At 44.6% G+C, this 14,938-nt stretch overlaps 1 protein-coding gene across 27 annotated transcripts in view; it reads left to right on the top strand.

Moving 5' to 3' along the window:
- Positions 1 to 14,938, top strand: part of kif1b (kinesin family member 1B) — a 216,768-nt gene that overhangs the window by 139,275 nt on the left and 62,555 nt on the right. For 20 of the 27 annotated variants that reach the window (XR_015753427.1, XM_043676220.2, XM_043676210.2 and 17 more), the window contains 4 exons: positions 1,859 to 2,007; positions 5,091 to 5,269; positions 7,350 to 7,487; positions 13,553 to 13,801. Coding sequence is in view for 26 of the 27 variants with exons in the window: in XM_043676220.2 (XP_043532155.2) it covers positions 1,859 to 2,007; positions 5,091 to 5,269; positions 7,350 to 7,487; positions 13,553 to 13,801 (715 nt within the window). In the remaining variant the exon portion in view is untranslated. The remainder of the gene's footprint in view (positions 1 to 1,858; positions 2,008 to 5,090; positions 5,270 to 7,349; positions 7,488 to 13,552; positions 13,802 to 14,938) is intronic. The other 7 variants (XM_043676219.2, XM_043676224.2, XM_043676222.2 and 4 more) reach the window with 1 other exon arrangement.

Here is a 14,938-nt window from a genome sequence, read left to right as displayed (position 1 = left end):
TAAGCTGTGATTTAGAGCATGGTTCAGCTTTGCACGTTCTCCTGTAAAGGCTTATGTAACACCATTCCAACCAGAATTTCTGGACCTTGCTGTATCTTCATGCTTCAAAAATCCCGAACTATCCAACACAGTCCAGCTTGTGAGGGTAGGGAGCACCTCAGGTTGGAGCTGGCCTGAGAGTCACTACTCTGGAGAAGAAACTGATATGAAAAAAAAACAATTTTGTTCACCTGGCAGTCTGAGTCTCACTTAGATCAGATGATAGAGGCTGGTGGTAGAGGGTTGTTTTTTAGACTGGAGCCTGTGACCATTTGTGTGCTGCAAAGATCAATGCTAGGACCACTGCTTTTTGTCATTTATCCAAATGATTTGGATGTGAATATCGGAGGAAAGGCTAGGAAGTTTTCAGGTGACACTAAAATAGATGGGCCAGTGGACAGTGAAGAAGATTGTTTCAGAATACAATGGCACCTTGATCAAATGGGCAGATGGGCCAAGGAGTGACACATGGGATTTAATTTAGATAAATGTGAGATGTTGCATTTTGGTAAGGCACGTCAGGACAGGACATATGCGCTTAGGTGGTGAGTGTTACAAAGTGACCTAGGGATGCAGATTCATGGTTCCTTGAAGTAGATAGATTGGTGAAAGATTGGTATATTTGCTTTTTGATCAGTTCATTGAGTATAGGCATTGGGATGGCATGTTGTGGCTGTACGGGACATTAGTTAGGCCACGTTCGGAATATTGCATTCAGTTCTATAGGAAAGATATAAATCTTGTTTGGGTGTGGAAAAGATTTACAAGGATGTTGCCAGGATTGGAGGGTTTGAGCTATAGGGAGAGGCTGAATAGACTGGGGCTGTTTTCCCTGGAGCGTCGGAGACTGAGGGGTGACCTTATAGAGGTTTATAAAATCATGAGGGGCATGGAGAGGGTGAACAGTCAAGGTCTTTTTCCCCAGGGAAGGGAGTCCAAAAGAGGAGGGCATAATTTTAAGGTGAAAGGGGAAAGATTTAAAAGTGACCTAAGGGGTAATTTTTTCATGCAGAGGGTGGTGCGTGTATGGAATAAGTTGCCAGTGGAAGTGGTGGAGGCTCGTAAAATTACAACATTTAAAAACATCTGGATGGGTAAATGAATAGGAAGGTCTTAGAGGAATATGGGTCAAATGCTGCCAAATGGGACGAGATTAAATTAGAATATCTGGTTGGTATGGTCAAGTTGGACCAAAGGATCTGATTCTGTGCTGTACGACTCTGACTCTATCTGCTATTTTTGTGTTAATGTAATCTTCATGATGTAAAATTCTAACCAATTTAAAAAAATATATAATTTCCGAGGCAAAGTGAGCAGGTTTGGTTTTGATATTAAATAAAAGTGAGACCGGGGACTCTGGGGCTGCTCTCTTGTTAGAGAGATATGACTGATTGTGGTTTAACCTGAGGGTCACCACACCTCCAGCGAGAAGGAGAGTTCTTCAAGGTAACCTCAGCAAGTGCAGGAATTCGACCCACACTGTTGGCATCACTCCACATCACAAAGCAGTCATCCAGCCAAATGAGCTAACCAACTAAATAGAGGCTTTGGTTAATAAAGAAATTACTGGTGCTGGTGAGAGGAGGTGGTTGGGGTAAAGGCCTTGCTCTCAGATAATCCAATCAACCTGCATGCTCTTGGGTGTATGCCGGCAAACAAGAGTTTTATTGAAATGCCATCTGGAACCATTTTAAAGGGGTTACCATCAATGATACAGTCAGAAAATTAAAGCTGAAATGTTTGAATGGTTTCCAGTACCTGGCCATGAGTGACCATTGATAGGTTTCTGTTCTTCTCTGAACCTTGTTTTCCTCTGTAGTGTCCTGGACCCAACGTGATTATGAGCTGGCAGAGTGGGCATTCAGGAAATGGAAGTATCACCAGTTTACATCTTTGCGTGACCTACTCTGGGGGAATGCTGTCTATCTAAAGGAGGCTAATGCTATTAGTGTTGAGTTGAAGAAAAAGGTACTGCATGGCACTAAGGTGTAGTGCTCAATAACATAATTCCCTGGTTAACTTTTTAGTGTCTATTTGTGAATTTTTCTTATGTCTTTGGTTAACTTAAATCCATTCTAAACTGGAATCTGTTGTTGACTGCTGAGGAATACTGGGAGAAAGTGAGGACTGCAGATCCTGGAGATCAGAGTCAATAAGTGTGGTGCTGGAAAAGCACAGCTGGACAGGCAGCATCTGAGGAGCAGGAGAGTTGACACTTCTAGCAATGGAATAGTGAGGGGTAAGAGAGAATAGGCAACAATCTAATTGAAAGGTGGAGTAGGTTGAAAGGGCTCTATGATCTACTTCAGCTCCAATGTCCAATGCTACAGTGTAATATAACTATCACATGTAGCACACACCAAACCTTAAAGAACATCTTTCCACAGTCTTTTACAAATTAACACTTATTAATTTTACACTATGGATTAATATTCAAGGCACACATTAGGAAGAGTCATTTGACCCAACTCGCTTCTGAAAGATTTATAAAAGAGTGTTTTGTCTCAAAAAAAAAGTGAAAAATTGAGGTTTATTTCTCAGCAAAGAGCCTAAACTGTAAATATTTGTTCCTTAAGCATATTTGTCAATTCTCTATAACTGGTGACTAGTTAATGTTGATTTGTCTGAAATGATCCTCCCATCTCTACCCCACAGCACGGACATTAATATAGAATTGAAAAGGAGCATCAGCAATTCATTCCTGAAACCAGCTTTCAGAGCAGCGCTCATTTGCAAACAATGTCTGGGTTTTTCGGAAGAGTAAATTCCAGACTAGAATAGCACAAGCCCAGCACATTTCAGCAGCAGTCGCAGGCTGTAGGCCAGTATTCCTGAGCACGAGCATAAGCCCTTCCCATTGACTCTCCTGCTGCTCAGGAATACTGGCCTACAGCCTGCGACTGCTGCTGAAATGTGCTGGGCTTGTGCTATTCTAGTCTGGAATTTACTCTTCCGAAAAACCCAGACATTGTTTGCAAATGAGCGCTGCTCTGAAAGCTGGTTTCAGGAAAGAATTGCTGATGCTCCTTTTCAATTCTATATTAATGTCCGTGCTGTGGGGTAGAGATGGGAGGATCATTTCAGACAAATCAACATTAATTAGTCTCCAGTTATAGAGGATTGACAAATATGCTAAGGAACAAATATTTACAGTTTAGGCTCTTTGCTGAGAAATAAACCTCAATTTTTCACTTTTTTTTTGAGACAAAACACTTTTATAAAACCTGTGAGCGGCACGGTGGCACAGTGGTTAGCACCGCTTCCTCAGCGCCAAAGACCAGGGTTCAAATCCCACCTCGGGCAAATGTCTGTGTGGAGTTTGCACATTCTTCCCGTGTCTGCGTGGGTTTCCTCCGGGTGCACCAGTTTCCTCCCAGTCTAAAGATGTGCAGGTTAGGTGAATTGGCCATGCTAAATTGCCCGTAGTGTTAGGTGAAGGGGTAAATGTAGGGGAATGGGTCTGGGTGGGTTGCTCTTCAGAGGGTTGGTGTGGACCTGTTGGGCCGAAGGGCCTGTTTCCACACTGTAAGTAATTTAATCTAATCTGTCAGAAGAGAGTTGGGTCAAATGACTCTTCCTAATGTGTGGCTTGAACATTAATCCATAGTGTAAAATTAATAAGTGTTAATTTGGAAAAGACTGTGGAAAGATTGTGTTTAAGGTTTGGTGTGTGCTACATGTGATAGTTATATTGCACTATAGCATTGGACATTGTAGCTGAAGTATATCGTATAACCCTTTCAACCTACTCCACCTTTCAATTAGATTGCTGCCTATTCTGTCTTACCCCTCACTATTCCATTGGTGTCCACACATCTATTGACCTCTGCCTTGACCATGCATTGAGCATTCACAGTGAAGTGGGAGATGGCACGAGGCAGGGTGACACTAGGCACATGGACACACAAAATGGCCGCTGAGCCATAAGTTGGCCACTTGATGCACAAGATGGCTGCCGGACTGCAATATGGAGGGAGACAGCAGAGTAAACACAAACGCTGCCTGGGGCCATCAGAGTGTCAGTAAAATGCACTCACAACCGAGTTGATTCGTTCAAGGCAGGTGAGGGAGAGAATACACATGAGTAACGTACACTGCCCGCCGAAGTGTCTGGGTCCAGCCAACACCTTTGATAGAAATGCTAACAGTTAGATACGGACTCAATACAGAGTGATAATAGCCAGGGCTGTGGTAATCGTCCTTCTCAGGAAGAGTGATTAGCACCATTACTACAGCAGTGGACTTCCGAGCAGACATTGAAACTGACTATGTCTGCACTGAAGCCGACAGCAACCGCACAAAAATTAACAAAGGCTGCGCTAGAACAGACAATGACTGATCCGAACCTATTAACGATTCTGCAATGTTACAATAAACAAACCATGTTGCAGAAACAATAACCTCATCACTGACCTATTATATCACAACATGTCTAAAAGTATCTTAACATGTGCTCCAGGTTGAGAGAAAACTCGTAGCTGACCACTGTGCTGTTGGTGCCTTTCTCTCCCTGGAGCTCCGGTATTTCCTTGTGCAATAAACTCTGTCATTGAACCCCGACTCTGACTCCGAGGCAGGTGATTTTTTCTCCACAGCAACAGCCCTTGAGAATACAGAATATCAGAGATTCACAAAATGTTTGAGTGAAAATACAATTCTCGTCTCAGACGCGAATGATCAATGACTTGTTCTGAGAGTTGCCCCTAATTTTAGATTTCTTAGGCACAGGGAGCATCCTCTCCATATCTATCCTGTAAAGCCCTTTTACATTTTATATTTCAGTAAGTTCACATCCCATCTAAACTGCAGACAACTTGGATCTGATGTACTTGATCTCTTGTTTGCGACAATCCCCTTAACCTAGAAATCAAGCTAATAAACTTAAGTGGCAGTTTACCCAAGCGAAGATGTCCTTGCTTGAGACGATGACCATTCTGCAGTACATGTTGTTCCTAAAACTCATGTGTTACACACATTAATGAATTGGGGAAGAAGAATTGTGGTTTAATATTGATTTTTCTTCCCTAACTCCTCCCACACTTTTTATTCAGGTGCAATTCCAGTTTGTGTTGCTCACAAACACGCTATACTCCCCTCTTCCGCCTGAATTACTCCCTGCTGAGGCCGAATCGGATCGTGAAGTTCAACAATTCCCAAGAACTGTTGTTGCAGTGGAGGTACAAGATCTGAAGAATGGTGCAACGCATTATTGGTCCTTGGAAAAACTCAAGTAAGGTTTACTTAAATGCTTGCTGAACCGTCTGGCCCGCTGGTCACATTACATTTTACAGTATCCTATTTTATAATTAGTGAAATGCCTGCCTTTGCCAATTTAAACTATATTTCTTGGACTGCTTTTATGATAAATTTCTGGCAGGTGTTTCCACAATGCATCATGATGACATTGTTGATGGGAGATTTCCTAATCTTCCTCTACTTAATGGTGAAATGTTGCTAAAAGAAAGACTGATATTGTCATCAAAGCTTTTCATCTTGCACTCTTTGAAATAATTTGTAAGAAATATAAAAATACAGGGAAAGCCACATTTATACTGAGACAAAAGTATTGATTGATTGGCAAGTGCACTTTGGTATAGGCATAGCCATGGATAATGCATCGGTTAAAGATGATTGGCAGTTAACTTTGTTTAAAAATAATGTGTTTTCCTCAGCAATTTTCAAATTTTTTATTTAAAAAGTACTATTGATATAGTCTTTAATGCGACACATGGATTAATTTTTTGTTCAGGGGACATGGGTGTTGCTGGCAAAGCCAACATTCATTGCACATCCTTACCTGCCCCTGTGAGAATGTTGCTTAACAGGACATTTAACAGTCAACCCTGTTGCTCCTGGCACAACTGCAGCATCTCCTCTCCACTGCCATACTAATGGCACACTGAAGATCAAATATTTTCACACTAGGTCACTACCCTTTCTCTAAGACAACTGTATTTAAGGAAATAAATTTGATCCCTTTATCCCCATTGTGTGTGGTGTCAGCATGTCAGCAGCTGGGCATTGAGTTTTGCAGAGGGGAATGTTGCTGGATGGCACAGATGGGAGTTGTGAGAATATCCAGTGTGGGTCGCCTGTCTGTGAGAACATGCAGTGTGCACAGTGCCTGGGTCCTTGTCTGCAAACAAGGAGTCTGCAACAACCTCCTCTCCAATGCTCAGCTCCCAATTGCTGGCATCAAACGCGTTGCGGATTAATGGATCAAACTACTTTTTCTAAATACAGTCGCCTTGGAGAAAGGGATGTGACACAGCATGAAATTATTTTATCTTCGGTATGCCGTTAGTATAACAGTAGATATAAATGAGGAGTGTTGATGAATTGTCTTAAGAACCCTAAAATGAGAGAAGATGCTGTATGAAGTGAAGTAATTATATTCTTGCATTTATTGCATCATCATCATTTTTATTTTTAAAACTGTCAGTTCGAAAGAATTTTTTCACCAACTAAAGAAGGGAACTTGAGCAACCATATTGAGTTACTATGCAGTTTTACAGTACTGAGGAAAGCATGTCAAGTAAACACCATGGTTATCCTACTCTGTCTCCATTTCAATGTTAATTTCCTCTTGTTCCTTTAGTTGTCTTGTACATTCCCAATCCCTGAACAAAAGATTGGTGTTGCGAGCTAAACAGACTTGATCACAATTTCCTGTCACGTTCTCTCTTGGCAATTACCTCATCTCTGCCATTTTTTCTGCTTTGCTCTGTCTTCCCGGAGAGGGGAGAGAACTGTGTGCTACAGCATGTCCATTATATAGCTGAGTGTGTTTGTCAGTGAGTAGCTGGCTGTGGTTTGTAGTGTTCACAGTTTAAATACATTGATTTGATTTTGATTTGATTTATTGTTGTCATGTGTACAGCGAAAAGCTTGTTTGTGAGAAGTACAGGCAGATCAGAGTAAGTAAGGATATACAGATCATAGGGTGCTTAACGACAGAGTTAGGCATACAGGTTGTACTGCATGGAGGTACATGAAGCAAGGTCAATATTAGTTGAAGTTAGGGCCCATTAATCAGTCTAATAATGGCAGGGGGGGAAGTATTCTTGAACCTGTTGGTGTGTTAGTTCAAGCTTCTGTATCTTCTGTGATTGCCTTGGCTCAATTTGCACTGAAGCTTACAAGGGAGCAAAATATCTTCACGTTAACTTTCTGTGCATTAGTCTTGCGTGCATGCATTTAGGTGAACCTCTAATTTGGCAATATCTTGATGGAAGGGAAAACTCAGAGTGCTGTTGCAATGTTTTAACCATGGGCTGCACATTCTAAACAAGTATGCTTTGTTTGTGCAGGCAGAGATTGGAGCTAATGCGTGAAATGTATGATCGTGTTGGAGAGATGGCCTCTGCCACACAAGATGACAGTGAGTCCATCATGACAGGCAGTGACCCGTTTTACGACCGCTTCCATTGGTTTAAGCTCGTGGGAAGGTACGTCGGTGTTTCTCCTACATATCAAAACCATTTGGCACTGACAGCTGCAGAATTGAGACCTGCCCTGGCTTAGATGTTGATCTCCTCTTGAAAGAGATACTTTTATCAGAGGTTTATCATAAATGTTCTCTCTGCAGTGCACTTATTCCCACGCTCTGTTTTACATTAAGTCCGGGTAGGCAATAGCAGAAACAGGTGTTCCTGTATAACACACATAAATGCATCATATGCAGCCAAAAAGGGGATTCAAATTGTATAGTTTACTTTCAGATTGTATTTGAGGAAACATTTATAATTTCCGATCAGTATTTGTTCTAGCATTGAGGGTGCAAATGTTTGGTGATTTGAATGTAATTAATGTAAAATTACCAAGCTCTTGTGCTCATTTATAAATTATGCTGACAATTATTCTGTTAATAAACTATGGATTATCATTTAAGTTTGTAACAAAGGTTGCCACTGCTGAAACATTATCAGCTACATGTTGCATTCTGATCAAACCAGAAAGGAGGAATGTCTTTAGGGGTGTATGGCTGCAGCTGTAGATGATGGTAGTTTGCAGTATGGGATTTATTTTCATTTGTCGTGCTCTGCAAGAGTCAAATCAGAATGGGCTAAGTGCATCTCACCCCAGATTCTAGTAGACATTGGATCACAGAATAAAACCAGCTGCTTTAATACTGACACAGCAATGGAATGTTAGCATTTTGGTTATGTTATAAAACTGGTAATGCACAGGTCTAGAATACCACCAGTCCAAATCCCATCTCAGCTGCTACAGAAATTCACTATCTGTTAATAATGTAATTCTGAAATGAAATCTAGTGTGATGACTGCGAAACAACCTGATTGTCAGAGAAACCCTGTCTGGTTCACTTATGCTATATGGGAAGGAAACCGGCCATCCTTACCCAGTGTGGCTTTTTGCAATTCCTGACCTGCAGCAATGCAATTAACTCTTGGATGGTTAAGCAAGTCAATCTGTCATCAAGGAGGGAGCACACTATCATCTTATTACCCTTCTTTAATTGCTATAATAAATGCCAGGCTGGAGAGCAACTCAGACATGGCTGCATGAAATAAAAAAAAAATCTGTTGGAATGTGTAACTGCTGCAGGTGTAGGAAGGTTCAGAATGGAAGAGATGTACTGTCTTTGTAGAATAATTACCAATGTCTAATGCCTGAAACACACAAACATTTGATTTTTGTGAGACTGAAATCTTTCTCACCTTGAGCACACATACTCATTATTGTTTTCCTATTAAATTCCACACATACAAACTAACTCGCTCTGTCTCGCGCGCGCTCTCGCTCTGTCTCGCGCGCGCTCTCGCTCTGTCTCGCGCGCCGCGCTCTCGCTCTGTCTCGCGCGCCGCGCTCTCGCTCTGTCTCGCGCGCCGCGCTCTCGCTCTGTCTCGCGCGCCGCGCTCTCGCTCTGTCTCGCGCGCCGCGCTCTCGCTCTGTCTCGCGCGCCGCGCTCTCCCTCTGTCTCGCGCGCCGCGCTCTCCCTCTGTCTCGCGCGCCGCGCTCTCCCTCTGTCTCGCGCGCCGCGCTCTCCCTCTGTCTCGCGCGCCGCGCTCTCCCTCTGTCTCGCGCGCCGCGCTCTCCCTCTGTCTCGCGCGCCGCGCTCTCCCTCTGTCTCGCGCGCCGCGCTCTCGCTCTGTCTCGCGCGCCGCGCTCTCGCTCTGTCTCGCGCGCCGCGCTCTCGCTCTGTCTCGCGCGCCGCGCTCTCGCTCTGTCTCGCGCGCCCCCTCTGTCTCGCGCGCCGCGCTCTCCCTCTGTCTCGCGCGCCGCGCTCTCCCTCTGTCTCGCGCGCCGCGCTCTCCCTCTGTCTCGCGCGCCGCGCTCTCGCTCTGTCTCGCGCGCCGCGCTCTCGCTCTGTCTCGCGCGCCGCGCTCTCGCTCTGTCTCGCGCGCCGCGCTCTCGCTCTGTCACGCGCGCCGCGCTCTCGCTCTGTCTCGCGCGCCGCGCTCTCGCTCTGTCTCGCGCGCCGCGCTCTCGCTCTGTCTCGCGCGCCGCGCTCTCGCTCTGTCTCGCGCGCCGCGCTCTCGCTCTGTCTCGCGCGCCGCGCTCTCGCTCTGTCTCGCGCGCCGCGCTCTCGCTCTGTCTCGCGCGCCGCGCTCTCGCTCTGTCTCGCGCGCCGCGCTCTCGCTCTGTCTCGCGCGCCGCGCTCTCGCTCTGTCTCGCGCGCCGCGCTCTCGCTCTGTCTCGCGCGCCGCGCTCTCGCTCTGTCTCGCGCGCCGCGCTCTCGCTCTGTCTCGCGCGCCGCGCTCTCGCTCTGTCTCGCGCGCCGCGCTCTCGCTCTGTCTCGCGCGCCGCGCTCTCGCTCTGTCTCGCGCGCCGCGCTCTCGCTCTGTCTCGCGCGCCGCGCTCTCGCTCTGTCTCGCGCGCCGCGCTCTCGCTCTGTCTCGCGCGCCGCGCTCTCGCTCTGTCTCGCGCGCCGCGCTCTCGCTCTGTCTCGCGCGCCGCGCTCTCGCTCTGTCTCGCGCGCCGCGCTCTCGCTCTGTCTCGCGCGCCGCGCTCTCGCTCTGTCTCGCGCGCCGCGCTCTCGCTCTGTCTCGCGCGCCGCGCTCTCGCTCTCGCTCTCTCTCTTCCACCCCCCTCCACCACACATGCACCAATGGCACCTCACCTTGCTTCATTTATTGACTGTGAACATGGAAGATTATTTGACTGTAGGGGCATGTCCTAACCCTTAGCCTATCATAGACTCACCTATATTTTTGGCAGCATATTCTTTGCAAAGATTAGTCATCAATGCAACAATTCGTTGCCAATCTATCATGTTCTCCGATGAAGGACATTTGCAGAACCATTTCCACTGAGATGACTGAAATTCACTAAAGATCAAATGCAGAGTTCTCCAGAGCTCAGCTGCCAGAATTTGAATGCTTATAAAAGTTGAAGATTGGTGATCAAGTGATTTGGAGGATAGCAGTCTTCTTTCAGGGGTTGAGATGCATTTCGCTTTTGCCATTCGTGGTGTCACTTAAGCCCTGAATTGTGTACCTTGGCATTCTAGGATATCCATTGATTGATCTCTAATTTTTTTTCTCTAACTAAGCACTTGCAATTTTCCAGTCATCTTCATGATAAACAAGCTTGCTGCCTTGTGTTTTCTTTCAGCATTTTATGGAAATTGAAAAGTTCAGTGGCAGATATTTTCACCATTAACCAATGACTTTGTTTTGGTTTTTAGCTGGGAAGGACTCTTCATTCACATATAATACTGTTTCCTTTTAGGTTGGGGATAGCCACAAAACATGAAACACTGTGGGGAACTGGAGGAGAGGGGCAAGGGGCTGAAACTCAAAGAATATTGATGCTGTTTGTGAAGAGTATTTGTCCAAAATGAAATCCTGGTGCTTTATAGGTGGATCATATTTGTGCCGTATATAGACTTACGAGTTGTCGGTCAATTGAACAGACATTTGCTGACCTGCTGCTGATGCCAAAGGATTAACCAGCTGCTGAAGTTGAGTTAAAGGTTTCTAAAGTTTCCAATGTCCCAACAGCTCAGAAGTGCATTAAAAATAAGCGTGTCTGCTGAGATGTTGGTGTCCTTGATTAATTTGCAAACAAGGTGCAGAGCTTGGAAGGATATTTTTGGTAATCTGTGGCATCAAAAATCTTTCCTCTCTTGTTAAAATGTGGGAGGGTATATGTACTCTCAAAATTTCTCAGTCTGCCTGAGTGACCCATCTGGGCAGCTTTCTTGGCAAGCCATGACTGGTTAGGAATGAACTCTTCCCACTGCTCCCACACTTGGTTTTTATGTCTCCCAGTCCCTCGGTTATGATGCCCTGCAAAAACAATGAAACAACATGCTTTGTCAGAGAGAGAAATATCCTGAAGACAGTGTCTATCTCCGATAGTCTCAGAGTAAAGAGCAACCTTCTGAACCTGTACAAGTCTTCCCTAGTGGTGCTACACTCTGTTTCCCAAAGAGAAGGTAACAAATCATGGATTGGAAGTTGACAAAATTCTCCAAATTTCTGACTAAAATATCTGTGAGAGACAGAGAGAGAGGATAGCTTCCACCTTTTTCCTCCTCCCTTCTTGCATTCTTTCCCTTCTGCAGATTGGCTATTTAGCTTGAGTTGGCTTTGCTTAATTAGACTCTGGTCGACCTATATCCCAACTTACTTTCATATCCATAAACCATAATCTCCCCTAATCAAGTTGTCAGTCTCAACCTTAATCTTTTCACATGACCCCTCAACCTCTTGGAGGACTCAGTTCCACCATTCCCCTCTCTCCCTGTGCAATTTAATGCTTGTGCTACCTTACTCTGGATTCTCCCATCAAGAGAAGTAGCTTCTCTGAATCGATCCTACTGACTCTATTATCTTAAACACCTTCGACTCTCTAAGGATTAGGAAACACAGCACCTGTTTATGCAAACCATCTTCATGGCAATCGGCCCTTTCAGCCCCAGTTCAGTAAATCTGTGGGGATGCCTTTTCCAAGGCTAACACACCCCTCCTGAGAATGCACAGCCTTGAATCAAACACAGTACTCCGTGTAGAGCCCAACCAAGCTCTACATCTGGGCATGTTTTCCTCCTTCGCTCCAAAGAAGAGACATACTCTACTCAGCATTCACTCTGTTTGTCTCCACCGATGCTGTCAGGCCTCCTGAGTTTCTTCAATGCCTTGTTTTTATTTTATACTTGCAGCTTTTATATTTTCTCCTCTTTGCATTCCAACCTTGTAGAGTTATAAGCCAACATTCAACTAGTAATTCTGATTACTTTTTGTACCTCTTGCACTAGCATTTAATGACTTGTGTAAATGGTCATCCAAATTCCTTGGCTCCTCTACAATATCTAGCCTGTCACCGTTTAGAAAATATTCTGATCTTTCCTCTTGTATCTTGTTTGGATGACTTGGCACTTTTTAAAAAAAGTTTTTCCCCCTCAAGTAAACCGATTCTGAGATACTATTACACACCTGAAATAATTCGAGAGAGGCTGGTATCCCACCACCAAGTCACCCTTTATTTACCTGTGCACAATACATGGACTCTGACCAGCCAGCTCACAGCCAGTCCCCAGAGTGTGCAGAATCCCTGCGACTCCTGTTTATATGTCAGCCAGGATTCCCTGATTGGGGCTGTTGGTCTGCGCCGATCAGGGAACTGATGCTCAGTGAGATCCATCTGGCCAACCTCAGTCCAATCACTAGAACACCTTTGGAGCAGATGGGTCTTGAACCTGGGTGTCTCGGCTCAGAGTGGCTCTGGTATTCATCCATTGTTCAAAAACCCATGAGACCACTCTTGAGACCAGCTCCTGATGCTCTCTCAATGGGGCAGCCTCTTTTTGTTTTTCTGGTTCTCACATGGATTATAGTAACTAGCTGTCCTCCTTTACCAGATCAAGTTGATTTCTTGCTTAGCAAGAGATCCTATGCCTGGTCACAGGCAACACTTCCTGCTGGACACCTGGATCATGGCTGCAGGCACCATCCCCTGTCCCTATAGCTTTCCTGTTCTGTCATTTACCCCTCCACCCTCCCATATCCTTTGGACCGTTCCTCCCTCCCTCTACCCTTTAATCCTGAGAAGCAAACCAACCAGTCAGTTATTTCATTCTCATTGTTGGCTCTTGTTATGCATAAATCACCTATATAATTACTTTTGAAGTTAATCACTTATTATTTGAGTACAAAGCATTTTGGCTTCCCCTAATGACATGAAATAAAAGCTATAAATTCAAGTTCATTCTTTGTTTACTTTCCAAATTTGAAAATAATAATCTAAGGTTTTTATGATTGTGGTAGGTCAATTGGTAAACAAATGCATTTTGGTAAATTGAGAGCAGGGAAATTAAGAACCTTTTAAAACTGGATATATTTCATTAGTGTGCCTCAACTTTTTTATCCTGACTTTGTTATTTTATCTGTTCGTTAGGGTTAATGAAATATGAAGGGTCAAGCATGCTATTTTGATTTCTAACTTGAAGAGATTGAAATAATCATTAACACCCATTTTTCTCCTGAAGTCAAGTTGGGCCTATACGTTGGAAAATAACCCTTTCTTGCCATTAACTGTACTCCAGTTCCCCAATCTTCCACGGCTGTGTGAACGAGCACATTGCCGATCGCACACCCTCGCCCACCTTCTCCACAGCCGATTCTGACATCACTGAGCTTGCTGACGAGCAGCACGATGAAATTGAGGACCTGGATGACGAGGCCTTTGTGGATGATACTAGCTCAGACCTCGGCAATGAAGAGGGATCAGACATCTTCGGAGATGGACAGGATCCATTTTATGACCGGTCCCCCTGGTTCATTTTAGTGGGAAGGTTGGTGAGGTTCTTTGGAGAACAGTGAGAAGGGACTAGCTCTTTTCATTGAGAGGCCTACAATTCGCGGCAGCAAAGCCACAGTGTTTGTTAATGTACAGAGAACATTCTTGCCTTGTTCTATCAAACTGTTCAGCTCATGGAATTCGGGTTTCTTCTTAATGAATTGGCTTCACTTACAAATTATAATTACCCAACCATTGATCTGTAAATTGATGCAAGTATTCCTGATGAGGGCATTTAACATGATTTCATGTGTGGTCACAGTGGTAGTGTTGCTACCTCTGGGTCAGGTGGCCTAAGTTCAAGACCACCTGCTCCAGAGGTGTGTCATGACACCTTGAACAGGTTGATTAGGAATATATCGTTTTTGGTTGCATGTCCAATTAATCCTGTCATGAAAGCTTATCTCCAGAAGCTCCATGATCAGATTGGAGGATTTTTCGACTGCATTAAATTGGCCAAATGTGAATGAGTACTCTGGTACTGAGGAAGCTATCACTATATTGCAGATACAAAAATGCTTTGAAAGCAATACCTTGGGAAAATATGTTTAGGTAAATGCTTTTCCCAAACTCTACACAGGGAGCGTTTATTGAAACAAATTTTATGATCCATTTTCTAATTGTGTTCTTCAAACCATTTGTGCCACACCTCGACAGGGGTAACCATGACAGGTTAGCTGGCCATAAGATTAACGAAGGAGCTGTACTCCAAAAGCTTGTGATTTCTGATAAACCTGTTGTACCGTAACCTGGTTCCAGGTGACTTCTGACTTTGTCCACCCCAGTCCAACACCGGCACCTCCACATCATTGTTCCTATGCCATTGAATCAAAACAGACTTTTCTAAATAAACATTTGGGTTCAGTGACAAGTGTGTGAATCCCATTAGGTAGAGTTTGGGCATGCACTGAAACTGGATTTAGGCAGTACTTTCATCGTCATTTAGCCTGTACTGTTTCTTTGCTCTGATTCAATATGCACTGCTTCCCCTTTTGCTTCAGCACTCTGCATTATTGACAGCCCATGACATGGGCCAAGTAGGTGGAGTATTGACGGCAGCAATTGATCATTTGGAAAACAAACAGTCAAAACACTCTCTGAGATGATGCAACAATAAGGATGTAAGCTGCTG

The sequence above is a fragment of the Chiloscyllium plagiosum genome, unplaced genomic scaffold (assembly GCF_037043375.1).
Source record: "Chiloscyllium plagiosum isolate Xiang-an unplaced genomic scaffold, Cpla_swu_hap1 HiC_scaffold_37, whole genome shotgun sequence".
Classification (NCBI taxonomy): Eukaryota; Metazoa; Chordata; class Chondrichthyes; order Orectolobiformes; family Hemiscylliidae; genus Chiloscyllium; species Chiloscyllium plagiosum.
The sequence above is the reverse complement of the archived record's forward strand: the minus strand, read 5'-3'. Positions and strand labels throughout refer to the sequence as shown.